Below are 13,484 nucleotides of genomic sequence, written 5' to 3'. Positions count from 1 at the left end.
GTAAAAAGTATACAATTCAAGATCTTTTACTTCAAATGATTATGTGCTTATCAATAAAAAAATCAAAAATAAATTTTTGAATATATTAATTAGCTTAATACACTGAGAGGGTGTTATTGCTGGGAGTGTTATTGAGGGTACTATGACAGTATTGTCAGCATAACAATATATTAACGCTACATCAACATATGATACAAGTTAGTGACAGTCTACTTTGTAGTCAGTCACTAAGTAATAGTCTACTTTGTCTGCTAAACGATTTTTTAAGAGTATAAAAGCTTAATAATAATCACACAGACAGCAAATAAACGAATCCGTGAATGATAAATAAAATTTGTTTGTGAATCTAATAACTATTTATTTTTCGTGTATCAAGAATTGAAAACGGTATTTTCGTATCATGAATATACCTATAAAATTATATCTACAGAAAAACGTTGATATAATAAAATTTGAAAATGTATTAGGGACTAAGCCTCTGCATGTATTGTTCGAGTTGATAATTATACATTTGCAACATAATTAATTAAAATCACGTAATTAGCAATTTATCATACCTGTGTTTGAATTATTCAATTTCAATACTTCAAATAAAATCTTGTAAAGTTTATAAAAAAATAATGACGTCATTATTTAGATACAAGAATTTTGGCTGTCATCCACTTATAGCGCTGGCAAACGAAGTGACAGATGCAATTGTGTATGAAGGAATTGGTCGATATGATATAGACAAAATTCTCCATTATTGTATTGTTCAGAAAACCCACTTTTCTTTAGTTACAATAAATTCTAGAATTTCTTGCTTTATCAAGCTGTATTTGCAAGATTGTAATATATTACCAGAAATACCAATATTATGTTTGGACAATTGGTTTTTAGTATGTACTGCGTCAGAAATGAAATTTTTGATGCAATACTTTGAAATGTTAGTTGGCCATTTAGTACCTAAAACCGATGTGGCGTGGAGACTATGTTTATTATTACGAGAGATGTGTAATTTGATAATGTCTTCAGTTGTGACTGCATCATTGTTAAATCGTCTTACTTTAGTTATAAGTAAACATCACAGTTTGTATTAAAATTTGTTCAATGATACTTTAAAACCTAAGTTCCATTTGGTGCTCCATTACCCTAAATTAATTATAAAACTTGGATCACCTGCTCAATACTCTGTAAAGCGTTTCAAAAGAAAACATAAAACATTTAAATTGAAGTCACATACGCCATTATGTACCCTGCTGAAATCGTTGGGTACCTAATGAATAAAATGGCGGGGTCAGTCACAGTGTAAGGGGCCTAGACTTATTGAAAAGAACGGATAATGACTCATCTCATTATCTCATACTTATAATTCAGCAGAATCTTCTCGTTTATGGTATTGACGTTCTTTGGTGGCGCGCCACCTAGCGACGAAGTGCGAAGCTGTGATGTAAAGAGCGAAATCCGAGTTTTATATGGCAATAGTACTTTTTTTCAATGTTGTAAATTCGATGCATCTATCATGGTTTTTTTTGTTCCTGTCTCAGATGTGCACGCATATAATTGTATGATCGTCGCATTTATTTTTTGACGCTGCAATTTTATCAATATTATGACGAGCTCGTTAGGTATATTATGGCCTTCATTTAGAAGGTTCGAAGACCGAACCATGCGATACGCTGCAACGACAGCCAAGTTTTCATCGAACAAACTATACGAGTTTGCGTTGACAATTACGTAATTACCGCTGGCATACACGATTGCCGCACTGAATGCTCGAGCGACGAGTTATAATATTGACTGGATCCGCAGTCCACGCGAAGGGAATGAAGTTGCTGCTCTCGCGTGCTCTCTCTCTATGTATACGGAAAGCTGTTGAGTTGAGGCCAAAACTTGGCTTGTTCCGTGATTTAATCAGACACGCAAAGGTCCGCCCGCGCATAAAGCATATAATAGAACGTGCATACACACACACGTATTATATATACGACCCACGGAGACAAACAGAATAAACGAGCAGCAGGAAACTCGCTTTAAGTCGCGAATTATTGAGCGAGAGAGAGCCGTGAATGAGTCGTCGTCATCGTGTTCGTGAAATGTCGCTCTCTTTTGGGGCAATCTTGAGGTAAAAAAGCGTCCAGAGTCGTTAATAATACGTTAGCACCTCGGGCGCTTGTCGCGCAGCAGCAGCACAGGGCCGCTCGCAAGAAAAGCTGCGCCCAAGGCACGGGAAAAATCAGCGAGCACGCGAAAGTAAAGGTCCCGCGCGTGCACGCGCTTAAATACGTTCGACGTGAGCTGCTCCAAACGAAAGTATAATAAAACGGATAATCGCGTCGTACGCTCGCCGACTTTTTTGCGGCAGAGATATTACGCAAGGATATCACCCATTACAGTGGCGCTTTCGATTGTATAGGTATACGGCACCAGCTCGTGAGTGCCGCGACTCGCGATAAGTCCGCTAAGTTTTGTCAAGCATCACATATACGCGCCAATCGATCCGTCATTCCGCGCGAGTGTTTATAAATCGGATCTTCTTGCAGCGGAACTCGCGAGTGTGGATAAAATTCTGCGTGTTCTTGCCTGTATGCGAGGGAGTTCGTGCATAGGTAAGGTATACGATACATAATTATAAATTGTGCTGCAGCGCACGGAATAATGTCTCGCAGTGATGTTATGTTGGCCGTCGCCGCCGCCGCCGCCGCGTCACGCCTGTCGATAGTAGCTATAAACGCATGTATATATATTTACGCTTGATTATACATCAAAGGAACGGCGCCGCGCGCAAATATTCATGTATTAAAGCAGGTATCGCAGCTGCAAGTATAGAGCTGAGAAAGCATACAAGCACTATAATCTCTACACACTAGAGCATGGCGCTTTGAAAATTTAATCTACACACACGCGCTGTTATTGTGTATCAGTTGTGCTCGCCTTCTATAGTCAACCGTGATTACGGTTATACTTATCAAACTTGTTCCGAATTAGCGTCGTTGCGAATTACGCCGACGATAAAAACCCACCGTATGGATTCGCGTTGACTAGCACGGCCCGAAAAATGGAGAGAAATAGTGGAAAAAAACGGCAAAAAACAGGGTTCAGCCGGGATTTGAACCCGGGACCTCTCGCACCCTAAGCGAGAATCATGCCCCTAGACCACTGAACCGCGGTGCGAAAATCGGCTTACTGGAGGTACAGAACAAGTGGGAGAGCAGAACGAGCGCCGCGTGGTGCCGATGGTGGGAGACTACCTTTCACTCGGCTCACATCGGCACGATCCAAGCCCATAAGCTGCGGCGCCGATTACGCTGGATAACTAACTATGTATACAGGCGCTGTAGCTATATAGCTTGTATACTTGTTTATGCGTGTATGTGTGAGTCTATAACTATCAGGCTACATACTCATTATTGATGATGAGCTGATTTTATTCTATTGGACAACACAAAGTTTATAACGTACTTATGTCAATGAAAAAAAGAGGCTTTGTCAAGCGCTCCTTTCAATATCGTACTTGAATAGAGAAATGAAACTTGCAAGCTAAATTTCCATCTTTTTGTTAAAGTTTTACCGCGCGATATTTTATGTGGCATGAATTCTGATATAGAAATAGTGATTACGTTAGAAAGATATCATAAAGAAGTGTTCATTATAGCGGCATAAATAATATGTATGCTTACAAATTTATTTGATGTCAACATAAATTAAAATGTCTCATATAATTAAATGAATTATCAAAACTTGATCTATTATTAAGCTTCATTCAAAAATGTTGATTACTCGTACAATGTATACTACAGGAGATAGTTCGTTGATATGAAATCTATTTCAGAATCAACGTTGGTCGAGTGTACATAGCTTTAAGTTTAATAACTATTATTGCTATAAGTGCTCTGAAATGACTTGTTATTACCATAATTGTTACATGCAGTCTACTTATATCGTCCTCTTAGTTACTTTCTCGATGTATTCGGAAATGTTCGTGTACACCGCATCTGCATAGTGTTCGTACGCGTTACTCGTCGCTCACAGAGATTCGTATGAACGTATAAATTTAAAATTTGTCACGCGCGCACCGTCGAGTTCGAGATTCGACGACATATATTCGAGATCGATAGCTCGGATATATACAGCGACAGCGAAGCTTCCACTCTATGTGCTTCCTTCGATATCGTCGCATATAGTCGCGCACGTACTATTTCGTCACGATCATCGCCAACGACTCGTGCGCGCGTGGACCCTTACGCTCGATCGAGGTGCAAGTCGAATCGTTGTACTGTCTCTCGTCGAGGCTGTGCAGTTTCCTATACGTGTACCATTTATTCAGCACACACGCGGACGCGATCGCGCGTACTTATGGGCCGCAGCTTAACGCGGACAGAACGATATGATCATATGTGTATCTATACACGATACGACTATAAATAGAAAGTTTGTTGCGGTATAATTACACGGCGCGGCATACATGCGCCGAGGCACAAAAGAGAGAGAGAGAAACGAGAGAAGAGGAAGATGAAGGGAAAAGGGTGGCAAATGCAGCGTGAATATTCGTCGTCGTTGACAAAGGCTGTTCCTCGTTTGTGTGTGTGTGGATACGTGTGTGCGTGTGAGAGAGTGACTGACACGACTCGACTGCGAAGCGATGAGTGAACGAATTCCGATGCAGCATTCAAAATATACTCGTTTTCAAATATGAGCGAGCTATGTAAGACCCGATACACGTCGAGATGTAATTAAAGTATACGAGTTACATCAAAGGCTCGGCTCGTACTCTGCTGCCGACGATATTGCCAGTGTAATTTTTATTGATGCCTTGGGCCCCAGGCTGTGTAGATGAGATACTATTTGTGTACCTATTCGGAGAGCAGCGAGGCGCCTATACATCGCAAGCATCCGCAAGTCTCGCGATGCAATTGCCGAGGCAACTTTGCGCGTCGAGGCGAAACCACATTACGCACCGAAACGCGCGCGAGCACGTCCGCAAGCGCGCGCGTGTGTGTGTGTGTGCAGCTCGATGGTGTATCGTTTTTCTCGCTCGATCGACGTACGTGCAATTACGACGCCGCTCGACGAAACGGAAAGTGCAGATATTTTGCCATCCAGAACGGTGTGCTGTATTGAATCACTTCGATGAAGAAGTCGTTCGATGCGTCCCAAAATTTCTGATTGGCCTTTGCATATTGCGCACGCTTTCGAGACAATTACACCTGCGCAGCTTATGCGGACTATTGATCTTAGCAATCTCTAATTGCAAAATAAACTAGTAGCTTTTCGAGCTTATAACGTAGCTATTTTGTCTTACTCGCTCGCTTCTTAGCCTCTTTGAGTTACGACTTACGAATTGGTCATGAATGTTTGCAGTAGTATGTCTATGCAGCTATCAGCACACTTCCGCTCTACGCGGCGGGTGACCGTCATAAACCTAATTTGTTATAAACAATATGACGTTACGGGGGCCGCCGCGTTCCCCCTCTAAGCGGATGTGCTACAACATATACTTATAAAACATATTTATAATTATTATCACTATGAAGTTGCTAAGTACCATGGACCAGCTGGTGGTGGCGGAGTGCTTTTTTTCCGCATGCAAATTTTGCGAATAATGCCACCTTCCTCTTCCCATGTTTCCACATGGAAATAAGGTGATTAGGTGCAAAGAAGATTAAAACGCTACATTGCTTTATACCATTATTTTTACTTTTCCACTAGCAGGTTTACATGTAATGGTACTCGCCATCTAGCGGGATAGGCTTAATTTATCATTTTCAGGGCATGCAAAGTACGCTTAATATTTGTAACGTAATGGTAATAATTTTTGAAAAGTTTAAATAAGTCACTTTTTGGTCGTTATGTCATTATTAACGTTGATCATTTTTCTACCAGGGACATTTTCATGGCTATATAATAGTCTAACAATGCAATAAAGGCGAACAAGTTTACGGTGACTTTGAGCGCTCCGGAGAGAGGTGTCAAGTGCACGCGGCGTAACTACATCGATGTATAGCTCGATACTTTTAACCTTACAATACAGTCGGTGCTCGGACGAAGCTCGGGTAATAATTTGCGTTCGTGCGCGCACACGAGCTCGCGGCAAAAAAATGCGCCACAGCAAGTGCCTGATTACGCGAGAGAGTGAGTGAGAGACCTTGGTTCGTCTCACCACGAGTGCGAGAGAGAGAGAAAGAGCAAGTTTAACTGCATCGCGTATACACGCAGCTTCTTCTTCCCTCGGCAAAAGCGTGTAACCATAGTACAATAATAATTTTCCGTTCTCACACGCACGTCGTGCGGCCACGTCGGCGGCGGATAGCGGCGGCGGAGGAGCAACAGCATATATAAACAGCGCGCAGAAGCAACACGTGTGCTGCCGTACTACCTATATAGTACATGCGTGCGCGTGTATATATCGTGTGGGCTTTTATGCCCGTGGCATGTAGCAGTGGAAGCGCGGCTAAAGGAAGCGTAGGAATGCCGGAGTGCATGTAAAAGCGGATAGCAGCAGCAGCGACCCACGATGCGCTGCCGGTGCAGCGCGTGTGTGCGAGCAAGCGTCTCGATGTTGTGAGTTATACATCGTGGCAACGCGCGGAATATTGCATACGCGCGCTTTGCAGCCGAATATACTCGATGCGGCAAAATGGGAATTGAATCGGCGATCGCTTTTAATTGATCGTCCGTATGCCCCCCGACGAAAATTCCCATCGCAACGAGCGTGCACCTATAAGGCATAAACGATGAGAAAATCCTGAAAAGCACGAGCGTATATAATACTGCATCGACTTTAGGATGCACTCGGTATGATGAATAGTTAGTGTGTGTGTGCCTGTATGCTTACATGTGGACGACTCGAGGACTCGATTCGTTCAGCTGCGCCCTAATCTGAAAAAAGCCGTTTCATCGCCTGCTGGCTTTTTCTCAACGAACCAAAGAGCCGCAAAGCTAAGAAGGTCGAAATAAAATATGAAAGGAGTACATAAAAAAAAAAGAAAGCAGAAAAAAAAGAGAAACAGGAATGCAAGAAGCAGGAACGAGCAGCAAAGGGTTAGAGAAAAGAAGACGAAAGCAAAGAAGAAGTAAGAAACGAGGCTATACGCAACTTGTGTGTTTATGTGTATGTGTGTGTAGAACTATATAGGCTGACACCCCTCGGACTCGATCGGTGGTTCCCTTCCCTTTCGAGGAGTCCGTGACTCTTTTTGGCAAGATTAAGCGTCGCGCGCGAGCTCGTGCATATAGTGTGCCTCTATATATATATTATATATATTTGAGCCGCAGCGATGCAATATAATGCGCTCGAGCACGTACACACAAGGATCGGAGAGAGAGAGAGAGAGAGAGAAAAGGCCAAACACACAGTGAAAGATCCGACGAGAACTGGTCGTCGCTTATATGCGCTGCAGTGCATTCGAGAAAGAAAGAATGAAAGAGAGAAGAGGCAAAAGAGGCAAAGTTGGGGTTCCGCGAATAATCAAAAGGCACATTTCGACGAGTTTTATGAATGAAAAGCAAGTTCAAGCGTATATCTTGTCTTGACACCGATGCCGCCGCCTGATGATGATGCTGCTGCTGCGCCTGTTTGTTAAAACTGCTGTTAACTGCTGTTACTGCATCTCTCGCTATATTATATCAAGGGCATAACGTTTTCGGAGCTGCTGCTGCTGCAGCGTTTACGAGTGCGGTGATTTAATCAGCTGGTGGATCATTCGAGCCTTATAGTGTTACAGCGCGTCATCGGGAGCTCGCAACGGGTCGACATATACTTACATAAATTCGCGCTGGATTTGCAAAAATAACTCGCAATCAACTTAATGCTGTCAAATGACCATCGAGTCGCGAACAATGGGTCACGCCGTATTCACCCTTTTCGCGAACGAGAGTAAATGCAGCAGACAACGCGCACACACGATAAAATGGTCGGTATACATAAGTGCACCGAACTAAAGCGTGTACAATTGCGCGAGCTAGCTCGAGTACGTACAGGGTCGCTCGCTTACAGGTCACCGCGCGGGGGCGGCGGCGGTGGATCGTTAAGTGCAAATTGTTGAAACGAGTTTGTTGCGCATAGTATACAGGATGAGACGAGAGCCAAGTTCGATGAGATTCTCTCTCTGTATATAATATAGTGCAGTGCTGATGCTGCCGCTGCAGTCCAGCTCTCCAATGAGCAGCAGCGCGACGCGTTCAAGAGAAACAAAGCGCGGGCGCGCGCGCGAAACGTGGAGGAGAACCAAGAGAGAGAGAGAGAGAGAGAGAGAGAGAGAGAGAGAGAGAGAGAGAAGTGCTGCTCGGCGCATCGCATTCCACCTTCGCTCGACGGGACAAAGAGCCTCGACGACTGCTGCCTGCTACGACGACGACGACGACGACGACGACGAGAAATGGAAAGGTATATAACCTCGGCCAGGCTCTCTTGCTCCGCGTGCTCAAGCGTTCGAAACATACACACACTCGTACATACATACACAGAAGAGAAGAGAGTCGCGCAAAGGAGAAGGAAATTCTCGCTGCTATCTCGCTCCGCCGTCTTCTCTCTGGCTGCCTGCCTCTCTTCTCTCTACTCGTCGTCTTCCTGGAAGCGAGAAAGGGACAGCGAAGGAGCCGAGCAAAGAGGAACATCAGAGAGGAAGGCGCGCGCGCGCGAGCTCCGAGCACAAAGCAGCAGCGAGGGAGAGTTAGCTGCGCTGCGCTCTCTCGGCTCGTCGACTCCGACCATATAGCAGCAGCAGCAGCCTCGAGCCAATAAATCTGCTGCTCGTTCTTGTGCAGCCCGTGGTAGGATATATGTATAAGAGCGCGAGGATCCCTCGCATCCGCAGAGCAGGCAGCGAACGGCAACCAAGTACACCACTGCATCAGACAGGCGATCGAGTGGTATAGGATACATTATCTGGATCGAGATATGAGCTTTTGTCGAAATCGATAGGATAGATCGACGTGACTATTACGTACGAGCGTATTCATTCGATTGCGTGCGGATCGGTACGACCCCGCGCGCGATATCTCGAATTGATTTAGCGCGCAAAGCATGTGTGCGCTTTTCGAATTTCCGCGCAGCTCCCTGCTTGAATGCGGTATAAAGTCGCGCGCGAGTTTCACACGCGCTGAAAAGACGTGCATGCTGTGTTCTCCATACACTTTTACACACGGGAAGTGCGACGACGAGATGCGCGCGCGCGACACAGTACGGGCGTGTAGCAGCTAGTTTATTTGTTCTCTCTTTCTCTTTCTTTTTCTCTCTCTTTCTTGTTTCTCGTTCAACGCCCGACAAAGTTCCCTTCGTCGTCGTCGTCGTCGTCATCGTCGTTCGCTGTTATATACGTGATAGGCTCGCGAACAAAGACATAGACAAAGACGACGATCTCGCTATCGTGCGCAGGAGGAGCGTATAATAATATTACTTATATATATAAGCGCGTCGGGTCGCTGCTCGCGGCTCTCTCACTCTGCAAATCGACTGCGTATATACTAGACTCGATGCAAGCGCAGAATACGCCTTTTCCCGCGAACAGCTTTGCTGGGGGACAGCTTGTAATATAGCCGGGGCCCGCGAGGATCCGCGAGCCCCACACACATATGCACGTATCGGGTCGCTTCTCGCTGGAGCTACATTATTATACACATATATTTTACGTTTAGTGGGCATATACGTGCGGCATACGTCGAGATCTCGCGCGCTCGCGAGGCTGTGCAGCTGAGACTCGTTAACTCGCGAGCGACCATGAAGAGAGGAGGCCCGCAGGAGGACGACGACGAACGAAGCAAAGAGAAAATTGTGCAGCAGCAGCAGCAAAGGCAGGAGTTTTACTACTACAGCTCGCTCGACTTGAGATTGTGTGTCTATGTGTGTGTGTGTGTTTGTGTATGCAGTTTGCTCGAAGCACTGCTGCCGCAGCCGCGCGATGCGATGATGCATGCGCGGCGCGCCGAAGGTCGATGCACTCGCGCGCACTCCGGTTCATAGAAGAACATTAACTCCGGGTGGGTGGATGAAAAAAATCCACGCAGCTTATTTTTAACTCGCCTATGGCGCAGCACAGAGTGGTAGTGTATCCTCGCCTCGCGTGCGTATATATATCTTGCGCGTACATCTCTAGCTCCGCGAGCTCGCGCGCAAACTGATATAAGTATAACGTATGTACTGCGGTGCAGGCTTACAGTTCTTGAACATTCGAGACTTCGAGCGTGTATATATATATCACTTTTTTACCCGGCAACTTTTGCAAAAGCATCGAGAGAGCTTTATCGACGGTGTATATACCTACTACCCGGCGCGCAAGCGATCGCGAGACTTCGATTGATCCCCGCATATACATTTATTCTGGCGCAACTTTTCGAGGCTCGTCTCGATCGGTTATTATTTATTACGGAGGCTATTCGAAAATGAAAAACGATATTTTTGGGTTGATTGAACTGATTGGTTTCTTTTTAAGTCGTTTCCTTGTAAATTAACGTGCATCCGTTTAACAAATCATTTAATCCCATGGGTTTCTCGTCTAATGTTGTTATATTGCACGGACTCGAAATCGTCAGTAAGTAAGTTGAATCTGCAAATAGAATTATCAGACATTGTATTTGAGATTTGTCACAGTATGAGATAGTAAAATTTGAATTTTCTCTTTACCAATTTCCACTAAATCTCCTATAATTTTTAATTTGGTACCTCTACCCCAATTTATCTTATCCGATGAATCTTTTGTCAGGATAACATCCAATTTGCGAGTGCCGTCCGTGATACTACTTATCCAATTGTTTGGTTCATTCCGCGCTCTTTGCGTGAATTCGTAAATTAAATACCCTTCAATTTCTGGAAGTCATTGATTTAAAAATTTTTAAAACTGGTGAAATTATATCTCAGATTTGTGACTGACTTACTGACTAAACCTTTCGTTTCTTTTATTTGATCGAATGTAATTAATTTTACTTTCTTCGTATTTATATGAAATGATCCTAAATTCGTTATTGTAGAATACGATTCTACCTGTACCATATAATTTGCATTTCCTTTCGTGTAATTCTTTTTTTCTGTAATTCTTACTTTTTCTAACATCAATTTCTGATGGGAAACGTTAAAATAATGAAATTTATTCAATAGTAACACTATATATGATTGATTTTATCAATGATAAATGTAGAACCTGATTTAATTTTATATGATCTGAAAATTGCTTTATATTGTCCTCGAAAATATTGCACTGAATTTTGAACCCCTCGTTGTTGTTCAAAATAAATTTAAGTAATTTGAAATTGTTTTCATTGGATCTGTTAGTGAATACGTCTTCCGACATTGATTCTACGAAACCAATGACGCAACTAAAAATTTATTTTGTTTGATCAATTTCATATTTATTCGAATATTGTAAAAAGTAATTGAGTTTTTGATCTTACGCTGTTTTGTCACCAACACGTAATTCCTGAAGATAACTAGTCGAAGACATAGGTATTTTCAATGAGGATGATCTTTTTCTCTTTTTTTTTTGTTGACTCGAGGATTCTTCATTTTTACGTTTTGACATTTTACAACAAAGCAAAATATTCTGTTATTTTTAATCCTGACTAACTTTATTTACACTAGTTTATCAAGTTTTGATCTGAAATTGGTGATTGGTGGAAATTGCGACAACGTGATGAAGACAAATATAACGTAACGTGGCGATAATTTAGTGAAAATGCGACAATGCAGCGATGATGCCAGAACGAAACGGTAGTACTAAACAATGAAAATGTTTAATGCTTTTCCAATGAAATTAAAAATGATTCCCCGCCTCAGTCATAACACGTATTACAAAACTTATCAATAGTATGCACTTCACTTCGGAAAATGTTCGCTAAAATTTTGCGTTGAAAATTCAACAACGAAAAAGAATTGTGTCGCGCAAAAAAGTTGAAAAAAAGTCGGACGCGTGGCGCAAAAGTTTCGACAAAAAGTTACAAACATATACGGGAATTTACCGATCGCGACGCTAGACAAATACACACGAAATGTTTAAATGAGTGATCACTAGACAATTTAATTCAAGTTAAAACCGAAGATACCGATTTGCGCCGCGTCGCATACATCACTGAATAATTATGTCAAAAAATCAATAAACTCTGATAGTCGTTGCTATGCACGTGCATATATTTATATTATGATATAATGTACACTATATACATTTTAACGTGACATTCAATATTCGAAATATATTATTAAATAAATCATGCTGGAAAGAATGCTTTTTAAGCAATGTTATTTTATTCCAAGACAATGAATATGCAATAATGCGAGATAGGAAATGATAATGCATAAGTCCTCAAGCTCAGAACAACTCCTCGATTGAGGAGGATCATCAGTGGTAAGACAACAACGGCGTCGTGCATACGACTTATCTTCATAACATAGAGATATACACAATTGCAGCTCGGTTATACTGGCTTTGCCCTCTATAATATTGACTGGACGTGATCCTTGCCGATTGTCTCGAGCCACCCTATTTGATAGTCAACTCGCTCTCAACGCAATGACATTCGAATAATAATAACAACAATAATAATAATAATAATATTACGTATACGGCCGTAGTGCACTTGTACATACCGTATCATACACTGCCCACGTAAAAAAATTTTCTTGCTCGCATCGGCCATCCATCATTCGCGCGGTGTTCTGCATATAATATACAGCGTGCACGCTCCTTTTTTGTCTCGCGACCGCGAAATTGAAAATTCCGCAGCTCCTTATTTCTCCGACACATATATACTGCAGCACACGCACGCACGCACCCAACGATCGAAAAAAATACTCAAGCAGCTGCTCCGAACGTATTCTTTTTTACCCATAAAATGTATATGATACGCTACATATATTCACGCGGATCGAGATGAAAACGGAACTCTCTCTCGATGCGACGCGGCGCGTACGGGTTGTTATGTGTGCCCCCCGACGAATTGCCTCAGCTCGACTCTGCGCGAGTAGCTTCTGGCTGTTGCACACTGCTCTATTAGGCACTCGAGTATAATATGCCAGCAGCAGCAGCAGCAGCAGCTCAAAGGATACACGCGCGTGCATACAACACGATGCCGCGGAATTCAATCAAGCGCGCATTATTATATACCCCGTACGCGGGGCACGTCTCTGCACTTTTATGCGGCGTTATATGAAAAACGCCTAGGCTCTTATAACGCCGAGATGTCTTACACTCCGCGCTCCGTGCGGAGAAGCAGCAGAGGATTCGAGTCCCTTTTATCGACTTTTTTTCGTCTTTTCCGCTTCTTCGCTCGAGGCTGAGCGTACGGCAGAGCCCAATAAAGCTGACTACATTACGCGGGCCAAGGATAGACGCGCGTATTATACGTATTGCACCTACAGCTCGTGAATCAGAATTGTGATTGGATTAAAACGTTCGCTTGTATGTACGTGAGACGCGGTACGTATCGAGCTTGTTACTAGCGTATACATCTACACACAATTTGCAAAAAAAAACGTGCAACTGCGCGTTGCTGCGATTGCAAAGTGTAATTAAGGATAT

The 13,484-nt window shown here is 43.1% G+C and overlaps 1 protein-coding gene and 1 non-coding gene across 2 annotated transcripts in view; both read right to left on the bottom strand.

Moving 5' to 3' along the window:
• Nucleotides 1–3,073: 3,073 nt before the first annotated feature.
• On the bottom strand, nt 3,074–3,145 carry Trnap-agg. Its single transcript has one exon. It is a non-coding gene; the product is annotated as a tRNA-Pro (tRNA).
• A 7,259-nt stretch (nt 3,146–10,404) lies between these two features.
• The window catches only part of LOC106656003 (zinc finger and BTB domain-containing protein 41-like), a 31,872-nt gene continuing 28,792 nt past the window's right edge, over nt 10,405–13,484 (bottom strand). Inside the window, exons 4-5 of the mRNA XM_014376614.2 lie at nt 10,601–10,774; nt 10,405–10,523 (exon numbers count right to left, since the gene is read on the bottom strand). Coding sequence (XP_014232100.1) covers nt 10,405–10,523; nt 10,601–10,774 — 293 coding nt within the window. The remainder of the gene's footprint in view (nt 10,524–10,600; nt 10,775–13,484) is intronic.

Source organism: Trichogramma pretiosum, unplaced genomic scaffold, assembly GCF_000599845.2.
Source record: "Trichogramma pretiosum strain Unisexual culture from Peru unplaced genomic scaffold, Tpre_2.0 scaffold4, whole genome shotgun sequence".
NCBI lineage: Eukaryota > Metazoa > Arthropoda > Insecta > Hymenoptera > Trichogrammatidae > Trichogramma > Trichogramma pretiosum.
This window is presented reverse-complemented; position numbering and strand designations above follow the sequence as displayed.